This window comes from Etheostoma cragini, chromosome 1 (genome assembly GCF_013103735.1).
Source record: "Etheostoma cragini isolate CJK2018 chromosome 1, CSU_Ecrag_1.0, whole genome shotgun sequence".
Classification (NCBI taxonomy): Eukaryota; Metazoa; Chordata; class Actinopteri; order Perciformes; family Percidae; genus Etheostoma; species Etheostoma cragini.
Window position 1 is genome coordinate 29126741 of NC_048407.1, and position 20932 is coordinate 29147672.

Consider the following 20932-nt stretch of genomic DNA (forward strand, 5'->3'; position numbering starts at 1 on the left):
CCCATAAGTAGCATTTATCTGCATCATTTCCATATAACAACCAGAGCGAGCATCTTGTTTTTTGTTGCATATGGTGTTACAAGCCTGTTAACCCATGATATATCTGTTTTGTGCAGTGAATTACAGTCTGAATGTGTTTGCCGTCCTCCAGAGGGTAAGACACAGCCGAGGCTGGCTTGCCAGAGGCACTGATCTCTGCCGGGTTGGCCTGATGCAGGCTGAGATGCCAGAGCCCTGCAGACATTGCTTTCTCTCACCAACACTTTTTGTTAAGTGGCCATAAGTATCACTGGGTTTCCTTTGTGCATGCAACCAGATAGTTTATTCTCTAACCCATCATCATGGTTCACTTGTGAGTGTGTGTATGTGTCTCAGTGTTTCATTCCCCTCTGTTTCAGCTCTGACCTCATCCTGTCAGTGTAAACCTCTGATATGGAGCGTTACCCCACTTCTGTTAAGCCACTGCATAGATGACTAGCAAAGCACTGTCAGCCATGAGATAGTTTGGCTCTTCTTTGTCTGGAAGTGTAAATCCAAGATTCAAAAGTCAGTTTCCTGTGGTTGCTGTGTCTCAGTTTGAATAAGAATTAGTTTTACTGTCAACTGAAAATATTACAATAGTAAGCTTTGATTCCACAGATGTCACATGCTACATTGTTTCCTGATTATTAAAAACCATGAATGATCCAATATGTAGTTAAAGCTGTGCACTAATCAATTTTTTTATATTAACTGGATGAAATCTTGTGGTGACAAACAAACAGAGTTATCACTTGAATTGCTACGGAAATGTATTATATTCACCATGGATAAAAAATTGTAGACACCTTACCTCGTAATATTTAGAAAATAACTAAATCATTTTGACAAAAGATCTCATAATTATAAGTTCTTTTCTCATAAATTTGAGAACAGCTCTCAGAATTATGAGATCAATTTTAACACCTGGAAGGCGGTATATGGAGTTGTCAGTAGACTCAGTGATCAATTTTACCACCGGGATGCAACATTAAATTCAGCTGGGTTAAGTTAGCGTGATACTTCTAATATCATTTAATAGTATTAGTTAATTGAAGTGTCTGGACACATTTCAGATGCATTATCTCATAACCGTGAAGCATGCCATAGCCATATCTGTCCAACTGATCCTGCAGAAACACTACAATGTCCAACAGATTAGAATGGACTTTCTACCAAAACACGCCACACAAAATAATTTTGAGAGCTAAAACGAATCAATAGTAATCTATGGTTGGTTGGCTTGGATATAATAAAGGATCCTAGTGTAAAAGAAAAGGAAACCTACCTGGGAAGACTGACAAGTTGTGGGAGGAGGAGGAGACAAAATCCCAATAGAAGGCCAAGCTAACATTAACCCTGCAGCTGGAACCCCTGGACTGGGTGTGACTTCAGCCTCCAGATGATCTTGAAAGTGAAAGAAAACACTCTCAGTTTTGAGGAATGTCTTCTCCGACCACTGTCAGTCTATGCTGGATCAGCTGGCCTTTAGAGACACCTCACGCTCAAAAGCCTAAATGAATGGAAGGACAAACCTTCAGGAGATCCTGGATCGAGAAGTCCAAAAGTGGAGCTGCTACAGTTTTTAAACCAGATTTGCCTAAGTCTGGTTTGTAAGTTATGTTGTGGTATTTTGCTTTTGCTTAAGCAACATTCTTTTGAACACCTTGCATTGGAAAATGTTTTTGGCTTTAGTTTGTGATTAGCACTTTTGTATTGTGTTGACAATTTTGTTCTGGCCTCTGGGTCTTTGGGTTCACTTGCACCACTCTCATCATCAGCATTGCAGACGGTTTTCTGCGGAAAAATCTCTGATTAATCCACAGTTCACAACCTGCTCAAGGAAAACAATCAGGTCAATCAAATCAGCATCTAGCTGGTGAACATAGTGGAGCATTTAGGAGCTAAAGATATTTTCCCTCAGGAGCCTGTGGAAAGAAAAACAGCCAAAAGTGAATGAGTGAATATTGGCCAGAAACATTCAAAAATGTAAAATCTAATGTTGCTCTGTGGCCATTGCTTGCCAAAACCTTTGCCATACCAACTTTATTTAAACCAGGGGAGACATGTTTGCAGATATGCATATGAGGTTTATTGTACAGCTCAATAAAATTTACAAAGTCTTTGGCGATTAGACTCCATCGTCATACGAATATTTCGTATATCTATATGGTGGTAGAGAACCATTAGACCCCCAGATGGAATCTAGAAACCGGTGGAGGCTCTGGACCGGTCAGCTGGAGTAGATGACTAGAGGAGGAAGGGGAGGTGGAGGGTTGCACTATTTGCCTGAAACGACAGCTGAATAGAAATGGGAGAACAGATTTTTAAAAGCAGGGTTGTGACTCTGTGATTGGCCCTTGCAATTTGTGCATTATTTTGATTGGTTAAGCAGGAAGGCGAATGCCTCCACCAGCTGATTCCATTTAGGAAGAGAGCATTGATTGACAGCAAAAAAGTAAATTTATTTGAATAATAGCTGGATTGATATAGGAGTGCACTGATTGTTAAGTCTTCCTGAAAGAGTTTACGCTGGGCTACAATAAAGGGGAGCCCCCCCACCTCTGTTGATATTAGTTTCACATTTTTCATACATTTTAATACATTTGGGGTGGCTGGGGTTAAGGTGGTAGTGTGGTTGCCTACCAATTGGAAGGTTGGTGATTCAATCCCAGGCCCAGCAGATCCATGTAGAATTGTCTTTTGGGCAAAACACCCTGAATTTGCTCCCAATTGGTCCGGTGTGAATATCAATCTGATGAGCAGGTGGCATCTTGTATGGCAGCCTTGGCCACAGTGCATGAATGTTTTTGGATGTTTTCTGTAGTATGTTTAATCATTTTTAGTAGTCGTTACAACTAGAAAACCGCTACAAACATACAGTACATTCACAATGAAATATCAATTTCACTATTTTTTATTTGGTTTTTAAAGCTCAGTTAAAACGCTCCTGTGTTTTCTCTGAAATTAGTTTCAGGAAAAGTCCTCTCTCCTTGAAAACTGAGATACTTGGGATTGATCATCACCACAGTCTAATGAATAACTCTACCACTGTGTCCTGTTCGGAATGAACTACCGGGAGTCGACATGGTGCACCTGCCTTCTGCCAGGCAGCCACAGAGCTGCAACCACGCCAGCCAGCCTACAGGCACTTCTAGATAACTCCTGTCTGATTAGCTCCTTAGGAGGACATTGTTCCAAAAGCAATTCACTAGACTCCCAGTATTAATTTAGTCCCGAGAGAGAGGCCCATCCATCGTAGGGAGGACGGGCCGTGCTCCAGGCCCACCCTACGGCCTGCTAATAGCACAGCACCTCCTGGCCTGTCACTATAAGTGATAGTCTCTGCAAGTTTGTTGCCTCGTTGTGTGTTTCTCCTATCAGGCAGTGCACCTCCCTCCCTCCACTTTTCTCTTTCTTTTTTCCTCCCTCTCTGTCAGCGGTGGTTCAGGGCAGGTGTCTTCTCTGTCATTTCCATCACTCACGCTGCTTGACGGAGGGAAGACACAGTTTTGAACACGGTGGGAGCAGGGCGGTGATTCATTGAAAGCTCACCTCTCTCCTTGAAAAGCAGCGTCAGAGAGAAACAGTGGCTGCCTTTTTCTTTTGGGGGGTTGTGAGAAATGGCAGCAATGAAAAAATGAGAGGAGAATGTGAAAATGTGCTTTCAATATTGCTGAAGCTCAGAGAGTTGCTCCAAAGTGAATAAAACTTGAGAGGTTGATGCGTTCTTTGATGTGTGATGCACCTTTATTGATAAAGAACCCAAGCTGTTTTAAACCAGCGGGGGATCCCATCTGGTTCATGGAGCGAGCAAAGTGTTTTCCTCCCACATGTTTGTCGTTTTTGTTTGAGAAGCATGAGCAACAATGTGTGGTTAGGAATAGGTGAAGGAGACTGTGGCGTTACAACAGCTGTGTTCTTGTTAAAAAAGACTGTTGGTTGGAGTGCTTTGAGGCCTGTTCACAAGTGACGGGACTGTTTTCTCCACTTAAGAGAAAATGTTTTCTCCTCTCACACGTTTTCATAAATTGCAAGCACTAAATCTTCACAAACACGCTCGTTTGAAAGCTCAGAGTCTCATGATTCGATTCAGCCCACACACAAAGCATAAGATGACTTAGTTATAGTTATAATCCTGTTATGAAGTAAAGAAATAAAGAAAGATACTGCTAGCTATTGTCTAAAGTTAAGTGTGCATTTTCCTCGTGTCTTTATTCACAGCGGTGAAAGATCGCCAAAATCTTTTTTCCTACATTCCCAACAATCCATGGAAATAGAATATCCAAGCCATTTAATCCAAAATGAGTTGGTCGCCTCCCAATCTTGTAGTTTCTGGAAGAGTTTCAACGGAAAGATAGTTTATCGTGTGTGGATTTTGATCGCTTCTGTCTTCTCCCTCGGGGCTGCTACACTGTTACTGAGCACACCGGCGGATTCTCTGACGTCGGGACATTCCAGTGCAGTTTGTTATCCGCCAATCCTTCTACTGTAACCCGAAATGGCCCTGGCCAAAGCCAATCATGTCGCAGAGTTCAGGGAGGGCCAACGTGGGAAAGATTGACATCTCTTTCTTCCAGTTCAAACTAGATGTTACCAAATCGGCCTACCTGATTAGCCAATAGGAAGACGAATTGATTGATACCAAACTTGACCAGAGAATTTTAACCCTGTGATGGCTTCAGCTGTTTCAAAGCAAAAATAGGGCCTTAGTTGTTGCATTTTACCATTTCATCAATTTACAATGACTTATTTCTATAAATGTATGTACATAGCTGGTTATTTCAAGTATGTGTGTGATGGATGTGGGTGTATTTGTATTTTGCACTTTTTTGGCTTTTTTCTTTGCACTTTTCAAAAGCAAATAAGAAAAACGCACAGACATATACAGTATGTAGAAATAACTTCATGAAATATCCATTTTCTGAATGGTTTTCTTTGGGGTTTTTTTTGGTTTTAAGTTGAGACATGTGGCTATGGTACTAGTTTTGTGTGTAGTTTATCTGATATGCTTACAGTAGGGTTTTCAAATCATTTTACAGATGCTTTCCTTGGACGGATGTAGAAATTCTCTATTCTAACCCCTGTAGCTATGTGTCAGTAAGGCCTAGAATCACACTGACACTTGGAACGAAAAAATGAGAGTGTTAACTTCCCAATGACCTCAGGCACATCCCAGAGAGCCAAGGTATATAAGAGCAGTATCACTTTTTTTCGGTAAAACATTTAGGCAAGAAAAGCATGCATTTTCAAGTGTCTTTAAAGAGGTTTTAAGATATGAACTTCTTTTTTTAAATTTGTGGTGTTACTTGAGGTTGCATTTGGGTATCTGTCATTTGGGTGTTTGGGTATTTAATTTGGGTATTTAATGGCATTTCATTAAACCAATCAGAATCGTCATGGGAGGCGCTAACCTTGGCACAGAGCTGAGGAAAAATAGTTTACCCTGCTGAGATCTGAGGATTAATCCACCAAATTTAAAATTGCAGAAATGCATCTGGTGGAATTTCCCAGAAGTGGAACGCAAAAGATAAAGACTATACAGAAAGCAACCTTTAGTGCAGTGTAACAAAAGTTCTGTTGGAATAATCTACACATCTATTCTGACATCCATTAGTCTCCTCTTTAAGTTCCAAACAAGGTTGCAAAATTGAGAGAATATCAGTGGTTTCTTACAGTTCTTGGTCTTCTTAAACAGCATCACTCGATGCCAGAGTAACTCACTGAGCAAATTCAAATTGTGCTCTTGCAAGAACTCTGGATTTCCAGGGTACCTTATGGGAGGCAAATTGGTATATTTATGCGGACCATTTGCTCATGACATACAAACAAGTCAGACCATTGTGCTTTGACCTAGGAAACATACTAAATTACTAACTGGTGTGCAATTTCATCTGACTTTTCTTGCTCAGCCAAGAGAGTTGGCAGCATTGTTTTCAACATTGGAAGTCTGCTCACTCAGTGTTTGGATGCAACACAAAACCAACTGCAAAAGCTCATGCACCTTGTTCTCATGCCAACAAAAGAAATGACAAAAATGTTATTATTATTATCATTTGGTCTGTGAATAATTGATGCAGTAGATATTCAACAGTTACATATCAACATAGCTCACTGGTCTCTATTGGGAAAAAGCAACATTATTTTTTTTGTAAGTAACAGTCTTTTCAAATCAATGTGTTATGTGTGTGTGTGTGTGTATATGTTCGCATTTTCTTGTCTGCTTTTAACACTCACCTCTGCGTGCCTCCTTCCTCCTCCTGTCCATCAGCATCACCACCCAGATGTTCCCCTCAACGTTCATGATGTGTTTTTAGATAAAAAATACAGCCAAAACATGCTGTCGTTACAGTTGGGGAAAAAGCAGAGTGAAGGATCATTTCTTCAACCCAAATGATTCTAATTGTGTCAGCCAGGTAGAGGTATAGCCCCAAGGTTAAAGAACCATTCTGCCCACAGCAGCTTGTGTGACTGGCTTCATTATAGATTCTGTGTTTATTGATTGGAGTTCATTAAAGCTTCTGCATAATTCATGTCAATACCAGTGTATAGCCTAATTAGAAGACTTGCAATGGCTTTCATTTGTGTTTTAGTGTCAAAACAGAAGCACAACATGTGGTGACAGCAAATTGTGTACCAAAGTGCACAATACTGTATTACACCTCCACGTGCGGGAAAGGGGGCATCATTCTTCCGAAAATAAAACCAGTGATAGGGTTTGTAATATTTCAGATGCAGTACTGCCATCATGTGGTTATCTACAATATGTCTACAGTATGACACAATACACAGCAGGGTTTTTACAGCATTTTTCAATATGTAGCAGTAACACTACTGCATTTTGTAAAGTTTTTTTTTTTCAGAGACCGAGAAACCCATCTGAATTGTGTGAATTGTGAGTACATCACAACGGTACATTTAAATCATTCTTAAATGTTTCTCTCTGAACAACAGAGTGTCCAAGTTTCCAGCAGTAAAATACAAACAGTGTGCAAATGGATGCAATTTAGAGCATTGGAAGTTCCTGCTGCTGGAGCACATAAGGGAAAAAAATGAAATAATGACAGATTGAGATTTAATTGCTCTGAAGACATTCACTTGATGTTATCACCGGTTCCATCCTGCCAAGTTATAGCTACATTAGTGCTTGTTTCCAGCATGAGTAGCGTGTCGATGAAAGGGGCCAGGCTAGTTAATCAAATGAGATTTTTGGAAGGCACATGTTGTCAACCGGACTTTGAGATTTTCCCCGTAAAATCATTTCCCACTTGTCATTTTGCTTTGCTTGATTAATAACAAAGCTCCAGCAAACCATTTTAATGAGGTTTGTATCACTGAGAGATGGGTCTATAGAGAGCTGCAGCACTTCGCCAAAACAAACGGGGATATCATGTGAAAGGGGAAGAACTAACCTGGCATGAATGTGAATCAGAGAAGTTTCGTATTTGACGCTTGAGGACATATTTTCTGCCTCTAAAATGTTGGCCCAACAAACGGAGGATTCAACCCCTCAAATTGGTTTTGTTCTGCTAATGACATAGATGCAGTTGTTGCCATTCTAGACCGTGTAAGTGTGTGTTAACAGCTGAGTATCTTTGTACAATAGGCATGGCGTTTGTGCGCCTGTGAATGTTTGTGTGATAGAGCTCTGTCGTCAGAGAATCAGCAGAAACCTGTCATCAGCCATGTTAATGCTGGCTCGAAGGCAAACATGAAGATTAACTGAGGAACCTATAATAGTATACTTGAAAAATGGAGCAAAGTCTCTTTTTTTACAGTCCTCCCAACCAAGGCGAGGTTGTTTATCACTCTGGGAAGATGTTTGGTTGCCTGCCTTGTACGTCTGGTTTGGGCCCTTAAGCTGATTTAGCTACACAAGCACGTTCTCTTCAAAGCATGTCAAGATTTTCCACGCACACTAATGAGGTAAATGGATGGCTTTTGTTTTCTTCACAGTTTTAACTTCCCCCAAAGTGCTCTCATGACTTATACAAGAGCTGTTGCAGAAATTAGCCTTGAGCATTTAATCAAATGTCTAACTCTACAGAATGATCAATTTGTGTTGCAATATTCATCTGCCACACAAGCATATACATAATTGTCACGTTCACAGACGCACACACACATATGCACACACACACACATGCACACACACACACAAACACACAAGAAGAAGTTGTTCATAATCATTTTGGAAAGCAAAATGCTAGTATGAAAAATGCTGCTGTGACAGATTTCTGTTTCCCTTTTAAGTGTATGTAGAGCGTTTGAGAATAATACAAATTAGTGCATATTCAGGCGATATACAGTCTCTACTCTGATCTAATCGCAGAATGGAAATGAAGGGAAATCATTTCTTTCAGAATAGTCACCACTAGACTGTGTAGGATGGAAGAATAAAAGCACCAATTTGAAAGGCACTTAGATCTCAAAATGAAAAGTTTCACTTCCACACACGAAACGTTGCCGAGTTATTTCCAAATGTGTGGGTTTGTGAGGTGATGTGAGGTTATTTACCCTTGGGTGGATAAATCCCAACTGGCTTCTTTTTATGTGCATATTAACAAGTGAATGTAAAATTGAGAAAAAAACAGGACACAAATAATATGCAGCAAATCTCAAAAAGTCATAGTGCACTTCATTATAGGTCAGAAAAAAATCCTGCAGTAGAACTGAACACAAGCTAAAATCTTAAGCTAAAGGTGGGTTAATATTTCTCCAGATATGATGCACATACCTCAATGTAAGAAGACAAGTGTTGTACATCCCTGGTGATAATGCTTAAAGTCAAGTAGATGCGCAGTGGTGCTGTGAAAAAGACATGTTATGCTAGGCTGGCAGACCAGTTTTTGATGACCAAGGTAACATAGTGAACTGCTGAAAAGGTTAGGTGAAGTCATATATGGATATAAACATATAGTTACCGAGGTGGCATATGTACAGCACACATGATCTAGAGTTTTCTTCTCTCATTTATGTTGTGTTGTATGTTTTTTTGCTCTAAGCTGCTGAAAGGTTTAACTTTCCTGCTGGGATTAATAAAGTGCTGTATCTATCTATCTATCTATCTATCTATCTATCTATCTATCTATCTATCTATCTATCTATCTATCTATCTATCTATCTATCTATCTATCTATCTATATGTACTGCACAATGTTAAATCTGGTGAGTAATTCTGGTTAGTGACTCTTACCTGGTCCTATGAAACACCTCTAAAGCCATGAGTTGTTTCACATGATTTTTGCTGACTATATCCTGTAGTCAAGCTTTTTTATGTCTTTCTTGTGTTGTGCTTTAATACACGTAACAAAGTCAATGAAAACACCATTAAGCTTTACTATAAGTTTCACTATTTTAGGACCCCTTGTTATGTGAAAGACTTATTTGTACCGCTGATTTCAGTGAGAATCAACACTATAAGTCTGCTCTGTGCCTTTCAGCCACTTGCTCATACACCTGCTTGCTGTTTTGGTTTCCCAAAGTTGTCTGGTTGAGTTGCTTGACACCCACATTTGATTTACGCTAACAGTAGCATGACAATTGGGGAAGAGTAAAAGTTGAGGAGACTTCAACAGTCAAACATCTAGCAGGTAAAAAATCTGGCCTTCTTTGCTCAGTTAATGGACTTTCAACAGAGAGTGATCTGGTTGAGAAATGTAAATGTGAATGTAATTGATCTGAGTCTGCTGTGCAACATTGTTGGTGCGAGTGCATTGCCTAGTGTCGAATAATGGGTAGTGTATTTTGTATCGTTACTGTTGTTAACTGGCGGATGAGTTCAGTTGCCACACGTGTCAAATGGTGAAATATTGCTGTACAACTGTTCTATACATGTCGGATCCTTGGAACAATGCTTCCGTAAGTGTTCTTTTGGTTGCTGTATGTATATATTATAAATAACACTTATGTGAATATGTGTGCAAGAATATAATAGTTTCTAAGATGTTATTTCATGTTAGTGTAGCTCATTCTTTTTTCTTATGTAAGCTATTCTAGGCTAGCGCTAGCTGCTTGTGTATATGCACAGGTATGAAAATGTGAAAGGAAATTTAGTAATTCTATTTTTAGTTTTATAATAAGAAAAAAAATGCTTGGAGTGAACTCTTCAATAATCTCCATCTTAAGAAGACGTCAAACCAGTTTCACTCATTGCCTTGTTTGCTATCTGCCTAAGCATTGTTAGGACACAACTGCTAGGACAGAATTGAGAGGACTCCAATGAGATGCTCATGTGGCTATGATTCTGCTGGATGTATGAGTAACAACAAATAAGTGTCTGCTAAAATGTTATTCATCATAAGAACTTGAAATGTCAACAGTAAAAGGCTAGCGTTAGTACCAATGCTAAGGAATCAACCACTGAGGAATCAATCACAGAGCAGGCAGTAACAACAGTGAGTTTTAGTCAACACCGTCTTTGTTGTGACTATAAAACGTAATAGTTAGAATCAGAACTGGAAAATTGAAAACTGTGCTGCTATAATGTTGCTTCTCTTAACTCCCTCATATAAAACCAACAGCTGGATGAAAGAAGTAATTCTCTGGAATTCTTCAAAGGCCATCCTGGAAAATGTTTGAAACCACAACATGAAGTAGAAGTAGGTGAGGCAGACTGGAGGAACTGGGTGCAAATTATCACAAAATCCCCCCCGGCAAACATCAGACTAATGACACATAACAATCTTTTTAAGTAAAAAAGATAAAATTGTTACATTGAAAGCACACTTGGCTGATGCAAGTCATCCGGGTCATTATGCCTACAAGTCCAAGTCAAGACTCAGGTCATTTCTTTTGTTGTCATCAAAACGGAGGCTTCACCAAGTCTCAAGTCTATATCTCTGACAAAACGCATTGACAGATATTGTGTAACAGGCTTTCATAATTCTGAGACAATGTGTTCTACTTCTCCTCCTGCACCACCATGAGGTTAACATTTTTGAATTTAAGGGAATTGTTTCAACAACTATTGGATGGATTACCATGGCATTTGGTAAAGGATGAATTGTAACGTCGTTGACCACCAACATCAGGTTGAAATTTGAACTTACTTTGGTTTAAACCTTGTATTGTCTTCACTTTCGGGACCCTCTCGTAATCCCCGGGTCACACTGATTTATTTAGGGTTTTAAAAACAATACTGAAATATGATCTATTAACAAATATTGTCTTTATCTCAATTTCAAACAATTGAGATAACATGTATGTTTAGGGAATGCAGTCAGTCTCTACTAGAACACAATTAAAAATGGAAGTGGGATTTTTGTCATAAAGTTTTAATACATGTTAAAAATCCATTATGGAAAAAACATAAGTGGTATTATCCAGAATACTTTCTGAATTGAGTCATGGAATACATGTCTATCACAGAAAATAAGGTAAGGCCGTTAATTTTCAAGTAGAAAAAATGGAACTTGTACCATTTTTCTTCTTGTAAAAATTTAAAATGGGTCAATTTGACCCATTTTAAAGGACAACACAAGGGTTAAATACCTGGAAAAGCAGTGGCAGCTCATCAGGTGCACTATGTGCTGAACATGGTATACATTTTACCTGACATCAGCGAGTTAACATTGTCATTGTGAGCATGTTAGCATTCTGGCATTAGCTTTTAATTCGAAACACTGCTGTGCCTACAGACTCTCAGAGCCCAAAGCACTGCTGCAGACAAATAGTTGTTTTATTTAAAAACGTAAGAATGAAAAGGGTATGACAATAAAGAAATCTTGAATTTTGAATCTTGAAATACAAATGTACCCACAAACAATGAGCCAAAGGCAAAGCTTTGCACTACTGATTGTTATCCTCGAGTTAATTAAGTCAATAACTGGTTCTCCAAAGTTCAGAAACTACACTAGACTTAAGACAACCGAACTAACAATGCAACTGCAAGAAAACACGCAATAAAAATGCTAAAGACAATTTATTAGTAGACACTCATTAGTCAGACATAATAATCTCCTGAAGAATGTCTTCCTGAAATACACCATTTGATTTGTAGTGTAAAATAAGGCAAAGGGCTTAAGATCATACACTTTTGCACCAACAATAAACAGTTATACATTCACTTGTTACTGTAATCACGCTTTTGATAAATCTGTCCATACACCCACATACCAAGAAAACTTTATTAGTGGGGATGGACGGACAGAGTTTTAGCAGAGTAATGCTCATTATAATGCAGTAGCTGTTTTGGACAGATATTGGCTATACCTACTTAGAATCCAACCACAACCTAAGCAAAGATTTTGGAATTGCAAAAGCCGACACAGTATACCGACAAAAGTTCATACAATTACCATCATCGTGAAACGTTACTACCACCAAAATTGTTAAAGGTGTTCAATAGTTGGTTATAGTGTGTATAGATTTAAATAATATCAATATCCCCTTACTCATAGGCAAATATCTCTCTTTATAAAGTATTTTGTTACATAAAACACATTTTCAGTAAGCTGCAAAGTGTATAGCTGAATAGTGAGTGCTACTTTATAGGAGTCGAGCCATAGGTCGTTGTAGCATTAAAATAAATAAAGTTCATCTTTGCAACGCACCCTCTTTAAAATACACTGCTACCCACTTTGGTTGTAGTCAGTCTTGTTATTTTGATTTCAAGCAACACTAAGTAACTGTTCCCTCTTTGGCCCCCCTTCAGGTTTTCTCATTGGAACTACAGCTTGTGCGGCCCGCCGCTTCTGTCCCCCTTCAAGTGGTCCCCTTAGAACTAAAGCCGCGAGAGCTGTAGTTCCATTAAGACAACCTGTTGGGGGGACCAAAGCGGTTTTACTTTGTATTTTGTTTATTAAAAAGGTATTTCTGTGTAAATGTAAGTATGTATTTGCAACAACTATTTTGGTGTCACAGTTATGTGTATTCACTTAAACCCAACTTTCTGTCTGAGGTCTCTATTAACTCATTATAATCTTGGAGATTTGCTGTACGGGATTATCTGATGATTGGATCCATTCATTTTTACCCGGAATTAAATCTTTTTGTATCTTTGTTTAATGTTAGAAAAGGTTATTACAGAGCCCTAATTTAACAAAAGAAGAAAAAAGATTTGAGTGCTAAGGAAGTAAGAATTTCCAGTCTCTGTGCAGTTTTCACTATAGCACATTGTTTTGTGCTCTGACCGTACTCATGAAAAAAGCTTTTCTGACATTAGTACCAGCTGGGTGGTGTCTTGGAAATATTATGTAATGTTACACACAGGATAGTTTTCCCTTAAGATGTGTCTTATAGCAATGTGCGTATGTTTCCAAAAAATGCAGGAAAAAGATTGCAAAGCTCTTTCAGTACCACACACACGCACATAGAGGAGTTGCTATGGGTAAAAATGTCATTAGCAGGATGAGTAACTAGGAGGAATGCAGCTCTCTGTACAGGGTCTATTATCATATAGAGAGACCAAACAGAAGTAATTGAAGAGCTAATTTCCGAAAATGTATACATCCATTTTCATTAAAAACAATATTCAACTACTTCTAAAGCACCGACTGGTATCAATTCATCAATCAAACTATTTCAGTTATCTTCTGCATTTTAAATGGCACCGCGAAGATTTTGTAGTCATTTAGTTTCTTGAGAGTAATACTTCTGGTTTTTAGCTGGTGGATATTGTATTTTGGAAAGTAACTCTTCTGTTTTACAACAACGCTACACGGTTATTACAGAACAAATGACATCAAAAAGGAAATATACCTACTTTCACCATAAGCACTGAATTTACAGTATATATAGATATTTTTTAGAAATACATAGAAAAATATATAGTCATCTGAATGCCCATTATACTTTGTACAATTGTACACAGTTGTGTCCGAAAAAAGCCTATATGGTGGTGTGGAATAGATGTGATAAATTGCCTGTGACAGACGCTATGGAGTTACTGAAAGTGTGAGATTTGTACGTGATAACAGTTCAGGGGGTGTTTAGTGTGATAGATGGAGAAGTTTGGGCACACTCTTTTAATTTTCTCATCCTTAAAAGTGTCCAAACCATACATTTTTAGACTGTCATAATACAAAGTGTTAACATCTGTTTTTGTGTTGTTTTTGTTGACTTTTACCAAATTGCTTGCCAACTCCATCAACAGGCTCTAAAACGGAATGATTAGTTAGTCTTGGTTTGCAGGAGTTGGGAGGCATTGTCAGCAAAACTTTGTACCCTGCAAATAACTGGATGTCCTCCCAACAAACCTAAGCAACAAAGTTAGAAATACAAAAATGCTACAATAAATGCACACAGCTTTAGAGTGGGCAACACGTGACACATTTTAAATATTTATACTATATATATAGTTTTTAATTTTGCTATGGTTTATGCTTAGTAAAACCATTTACATGAAATATCTGTATTAGTATGCACTGATACATAGAGGTATACTGATGCCTAACCTGATGTAAGTCAAATAGTAAATGCAAATATATCTATTAAATTACTGTACAATTAAAATGCAGCGAGTCCAGATGAACAAATCACAGTAAATGGTGGTGATCATTACAAATCACAGTACATAGTGGTGATCATTACTTGATCTTTATCTGAGGTCAACGAAGGACTAGAGAAACTATATATATACTGTATATATAAATGTTGTGATATCATTATTCTAAAGGTAGTTGATAGGGGCTTACATAACATACTGTACTGTATTGTGAAATCACTTGTGGCTTTAGCAATGTGAGTAGAACCTATATTAAATTGCACCCAGGTGGTGCCTATGTTAAATCAAAGCATAAAACTAATTTGCAAATCCTATTTGACTTCCAGTAAGGCATACCGTAATTTAAAGCCAGTTGAACAATAATACACTTTTTTTTTTTTAGAAACATAACATTTATAATTTCAATATTCTACCTCACCCTGTGCTAGCATTGAATAAAATAACCAATTACCATTTCAGGCCGATTTAAATTATTTGGAATCACATTAACGTTTTCTCTCTTCTCATATTTGTCTGAAAATTAAGATTATCTGCTGGAACTGTATCCAATAAAAGCAAAATCAGAGGAGGTTTAGTCTAATCTGTCTGCTTCGATGCAAAGATCCATGTGAGCATGCGAGTCAGCATCTTGATGTTAGTACTATTATGGTAGAGATGTAGATGGGAAATGTAATTCAAGAGCTGATTAGAGTCAGTCAATATAAATCTTTAAAAGGCTTTGTGTAGTTAAACATCAGATAGTCTGTGTAGTAGAAGTCATAGATCCGCTGTCTCTCTGACGTGCTGACCTGTGAAAAGTATTTTTCTGTGATCTCCGTAGAGGTTCTCTTGTCAGCTGGGTTCCTATCTTTAAAACTGGGCAACTTGACATTGGGTGGTGCCCCAGTCAATCGCAGGAGAAAGTTGGACTCTTCCTCCATGCTTTCAAACTTGCCGATGAAGTCATAGTCTATGAGACAAGGGTTGCAGAGCTGGTGTACCTGCTCCCAGTGGATGTCCATTCCCACAGGCCGATGGACATCCAGCAGGTACTGGACAAACTCCTTGAACGTGACCCCATTGCCTGTCTTTAGGGCTTCAACGGATGGGTTTGCCCTGTACTTGGAGATGATGGGTTTCCCAAACAGGTTGTGGTAGTAGTCGTTAGGATTTTCAAACTTGTCCCTGTAAGCTGACACTATTCTCTCTAAAGGCTCTCGGACAAACATGACTTTGGTGTAGGTCTCCAGACGGTGCATGATTCCCTTGTGGTCAAAGGTTCGAAGCTCCCTGAGATGGTTGCCGTCGTGGACTGTGTCGTGTTTAATGCTCTGAGCATTGGGGGCCATGCCTGCCAGCACCATCAGGGTCCTCTTCCAGTTGGAACAGCCCGCCTTCGGCACCTGGCAGTACAACAACTTGTACTTGTCCTCCACAAAAAGGTTTTTCACATGATGACCTGTTATGGTCTTGGAGATGTTGCTTTTGTACTTGGCACAGATCTCCTTCATCAGTTGCCGGCGTGCAACCTGGATATCGGCAAGCTTTTTCCACCTGTCAAGGATAGAAGAGCCAGAGACTGAAGGGAAGGAAACTGAGGATGATGAGGAGGATGAAGAAGAGGACGATGGGGAAGAAGAGGATAAGGAATCCTTTTTGATTATGTGATGTATTGGGGGACTTGTTTTTAGCAGCTTGCGGTGTCGTTTGGAGACATGAAGGGAGTTTGTGTCCTGCTCCCGAGACCAAGTGATGAGCATCTGTTTACTCTGCTCTCGAGACCCAGGGCTGGTCGTCTGTCGGTTCTGCTCCCGAGACCCAAGGGTGGCCGTCTGTGTACTTTCCTCAAAGTGTGGGAACTGCATTGGAGGGATTGGGCTGGACAAGATGCCTTCTGTTTCTTGTATGTGCTGATAATTGTCAGATTTGCCTCTCTCTCTGTCTTGCATAGAAAGAGTCTACAAAACAACAACAAGATGGGTTGAAGTAAACAGTAGCAGAAATGTGTTCAGACCAAACAAACAGCAACATTTTCAGATAATAACGAGGATATATGTGCAAGAAAGTAGAATTTATGCTTTGTACCTAATGGGGTGGTAAATCAGAGCTGTATTGCCAGAAACAACCACATGCTGTCTTATGTAGTCAAATAGGCCACTTGATGGTGCTGTTTCACTACACCTTAAACAAAGTTCTAACTTTGTCACACACAAATGTCACACACTATCCAATGCCATTCATGACCTATCAATAAACTGAGCTGTATCAAATAACTGTCTTATAAACACTTAATGGGGAATGTAAATTAGAATCATCTACTGCCTGATTACCATCAGATGATGCCCAAGGCCATTATGCATTCTGACATTTTATTTCAATTAAATGCTGTAATGGCATCATAAAGCCAATGGACTGGATGTATAATTTTAATTTTACAACAGACAAGGTGATGAGTCCATTACGAATCCTGGCTCATCCCCCTCCTGACTTAAATGGCCATATTCCTTCATCTGCAGGGACAACTGCAGGAGGGGGCGGCTCCACCCTGTCTATTTAATGTGCAAGGCGAGTACGGGGCATCAACCTATACACCAGACATCACGTTATTCAGGGTTTGCATTGATGCAAGTCTCTCCTTTGTACTGATGATCACAGCAGTGACGAGTGCACGCAGGGGTCAGCTGAGAGCAGACACGGTAGCACGCTCGCTGCATGTCTGACATAAAAACCTTGTTTATATATCGTCTTGGAGTCGAGTAAGATGTTGCTTTCTCTTCTAATTTTATCTATCTGACCCTTGTAGCTATCCATGACTAATGATGTGTGGCAATTTAGGACACATTTGTAACCACTGCAAGTGTTTGTTCCAACCTTGAAGCTTTAATTTAGTTTTGTTTGGGCACAGGAGAACAATTCCCTAGAAACTTGTTCTTGTGCAAATAACTGTCTAACAACACAGGAACTGGCTTTAAAATGCAGAGCTGTACGGGTACCAAGGGATGGATAATCATAGTAGTTAGTTGTTACTGTCATCCAGCAGCTACTAATGCTGGAAAAGCCTAATGTAATTAATGAAATTCTTAAAATACATGTGACATTTGTTTATACATGCTGGTTCGTCATTCTTGAATAATGGATGTAAACTAGCCAGCAAGATAAAAACACAAAAGGAAGCTTCAACTGTGGAGGATTTTAACAAAAAAACTAGGCGTGATTACACTTCCAGGAACCTAGGCCTGGTTTGACTTGGACAGTTTACTCAGTAAAGTCTGACTGTCTCAATGGACAGTGGGAGGTCAGCCTCTCTACACAGATACTATCAGACACGCTGAGAGGTACACAGCTGACAATCACTTTTTGCAATAGATAACAGTTGGGAGCAACCTGTGGATCTGTGTTTTTGGTGAATTGGAGTAAACATTTACCTCTCTGGACTGCCGTTGAGTGCTTCCAAGCTTTACGCCTGGGGAAAGAGAAGAGAAAAAAGACAAGAAAATCAGCACTTAGGAAACAACATGTATTTTTGCCCTTGTAGAAAAGAGTTAGGCGCCTCCGATGCATCAGAGGCTCCCAATTATTTAACGCTTCCTATCAATTAATAGCTGCTTTTGATCCCCAGGATAATCACCACTGCTCTACTAGTCCACAGAGGAAAGACAGGTAGTTCTATATGTGTAATGAGCATCCACAAGCATACAAAGTTGGTAAATGAGTTGTGCTCCCAGTAGCAAGTAGTGAGGACGAGACAGGGGAAACGGCACATGAAAAAGCCAAGGAAGGAAGGAGGAAAGAAAGAAACAGAAACAGCAAACCAGCAAATAGAGAAGGTATAGTTTGCAGACCAGAGGAAAGACAAAAAGACAGAGCAAGATGTTGTTTGAGGACAGCAAGAGAGCGATTGAGACTTATAGATTGGTTTTGTGGCAGACAGGCAGCCTTGGGGACAGGTGGTAGGTATTGGCAGATGTGCGGCAGCCGGACAGACAACGTGTTTAGTGGTCTGTCTCCAGCTGGACATCTCCTTTACTTGGGTCCCCCAATCCTGCTGATATATAATCAGGCTGACAGCTCTGAGTGGGGCTGCATGGCTGCTGATGGGGGTAGCGAAGACACCTCTGCTTGAGTGGCCTGTCACTTCCAATTTGAGGTTGGAAGTGATTGGAACCTGCACAAGGGGTGCGGGGGAGGGCTGTTGATGCAGGCCACAACCTTGCCTAAGTGATGAGATCTGCAGAGCCCTATCTCACACTTAAACACGCCTCAGTGGGGAGGGAATAGAACGCGTTGCCCAGATGCAATGTTGTTTTAGATTAGTATGCACTGGAGAGCTCTGTGTTGCTGCCTGGCTCTGTGTGGGGAATCTGTTTCTTGTCTCCATTCTTCTGAACGAGACACGGGAGGAAGAAGCGCAGGAGGAAAACGAAAGGGGAGTGGGCTGAGGAGGTGGCGTGTGACATTTTCTAATCTTGTTGTGTTGGTGTTGCTGTCCTAGTTGATCTCATAACCTCCTAATGATAGCTCATGTAGGATTTGTATCTCTTGATATCAGTTTACATTTGCAAATCATGTGAAACACATGAATATTTATCACAACACACACGGATGCCATCGCCAGGGAAACGCGTCCACGGCAGCACCGTCTGCTGTTCTAAACTGATGGAGCGGCACGCGAGCCCCTTGTAGGCCTGACTATCTTGTCAAGATACACGCTTAGTTATTGATCTTGAAAAGCCCATCACGGTGGTAATTGAAATCTCCAAAGGTTTAATTGGTTCCTTCTAAGAGGTGTTTTGTCTGGCCGTCGCTACGAGTTCTTCACAGCTGTTGATATCAATACTGTCACACTTTCCCATTCCATGTCACACCTTCAAGCAGAGAAATATTTTAAACCCTTTACTGCAAGGCGTAATGGACAGTGTGCGGGACTTCTTTAACAAACCCTTTATTGTGCCAGGTCTGCTAAACCACCGACAGAATTCAGGACAAAAATGTTTGATGCAATACATGTGTATAGTTGGATTATTGACATTTATTTATATAATTTAATCACATGTCGTTTCAAAAAAGCTTTTTACTAAATGTATTTTATAGTTTTTCCTCTTAATTATTTATTGACCTTGATCTTTTAATCTTTTAATTATTGACTTCTTTTTTTTGGTTAATTGCATTATTATATGCACTTTTGAGATTGCTGAAATGTAAAGTGCAATACAAATAAAATGTATTATAGTTATTTAAAGGAAAAGGCTTAAAGAAACCAGAAAAAAGGTTCACTTAGATTCATCTCCAAGACATTGAACTGAGAATACAGGACACTCAGTTGTTCTCTGAAAGTGTGTTTTGTTAAAGTTGTTTTGAAAATGAATCTGACATGGCTTGATTTGATTTGATAAATCTAGGCTTCAAATTCCGTCACGAAAAGAGAATGAATTCTGTCCCTGAAAATGTATCACTCTCTCAAGTAGGAAGCCCAAATTACATTTCATGAGAGGAACATTCGTCCAAGATCGAGGACAACTGAAACAAGTAATATAACAATGTAAACTGAATTTCAGCGGGATTTGTAAACATCATTTTCTCTGTAGTATCTATTTGGTTGAGGGTAATAGTTGCCGTTTGATTGCAATTTCACACCCAGTCAATTCCACTCAGTATAACTATGGTATTGATTTTTACTGCTGCACGCTGAAACAGTGATAAATTGTGAACACTGAGGTTTCATCCTGTGAGATGCAGACAATTAATCATTGTAATTCCAAATATAGATGTAGTAACTACAGTAGCCACATTTGTTTAAGAAATCATTTTGTAAATAATCTAATAATGAAATATTAATTTTTCTCCCAAGGTATAGTTTGGAAGTTGGCTGCGAGACATTTTTGCTCAGAGATGTGTGGTTACTGTATACTGCAGAATGCAGGATTCTCTGCAGCCCTAATGGAGATACTCAGAATAAATAGGGGGAGGGGGTGTCATTGCTTCTTATTGCTTTGCACGGTTGCATGTTTCAAGAAAATCTGTGATGCTGGGGTATACTGTATTGCTACTTTTTTTGTTTTCTTCTTGAGATAGCTTGTTTTGTTTTTCTAGCTTCCTTTAGGGTCTCCTAATGACTTATTTCTGTACATTGTAACCTGTGTCAATGTCTTGTTGTTTTGTGTTCTGGTCTCCAAACATCTGGCCAAAGGACTAGAGTTAAAAATTAGCCGGCTGCCTAACACTGGCATATTACCCGAAATGTTGATTAATGTGTCTTGTCCTATACACATAAATGAAAATGAAATATATCAAAATAGCTCCTCTGATAACTTCTGCTTTGATTTTCAGGTATTGTCCTTTCATTTTCGGATGACGGAAGCTAATATAAAAGCAGAATCGGCTCTAAAGCCTCATCGTCCTCTGTTGCCCTCTAAAGTAACCTTGAGCATTTACTTCCCTCTCAAAGACAAAGCCTCTGAATATTCATGCAGACAACCCAGCATTACTGCT

General features: G+C 39.4%; 1 protein-coding gene and 1 long non-coding RNA gene across 3 annotated transcripts in view; one reads left to right on the plus strand and one right to left on the minus strand.

Moving 5' to 3' along the window:
- Window positions 1-9707: 9707 nt before the first annotated feature.
- On the plus strand, window positions 9708-10148 carry LOC117946252. Its single transcript, XR_004656992.1, has 2 exons — window positions 9708-9879; window positions 10090-10148. It is a non-coding gene; the product is annotated as an uncharacterized LOC117946252 (long non-coding RNA).
- A 1776-nt stretch (window positions 10149-11924) lies between these two features.
- LOC117945296 (carbohydrate sulfotransferase 8-like) overlaps window positions 11925-20932 on the minus strand; it is a 162270-nt gene continuing 153262 nt past the window's right edge. For both annotated transcript variants that reach the window (XM_034872714.1, XM_034872724.1), the window contains exons 3-4: window positions 17869-17906; window positions 11925-16401 (exon numbers count right to left, since the gene is read on the minus strand). In XM_034872714.1, the coding sequence (XP_034728605.1) occupies window positions 15160-16401; window positions 17869-17906 (1280 nt within the window). In that variant the 3' untranslated portion in view covers window positions 11925-15159. The remainder of the gene's footprint in view (window positions 16402-17868; window positions 17907-20932) is intronic.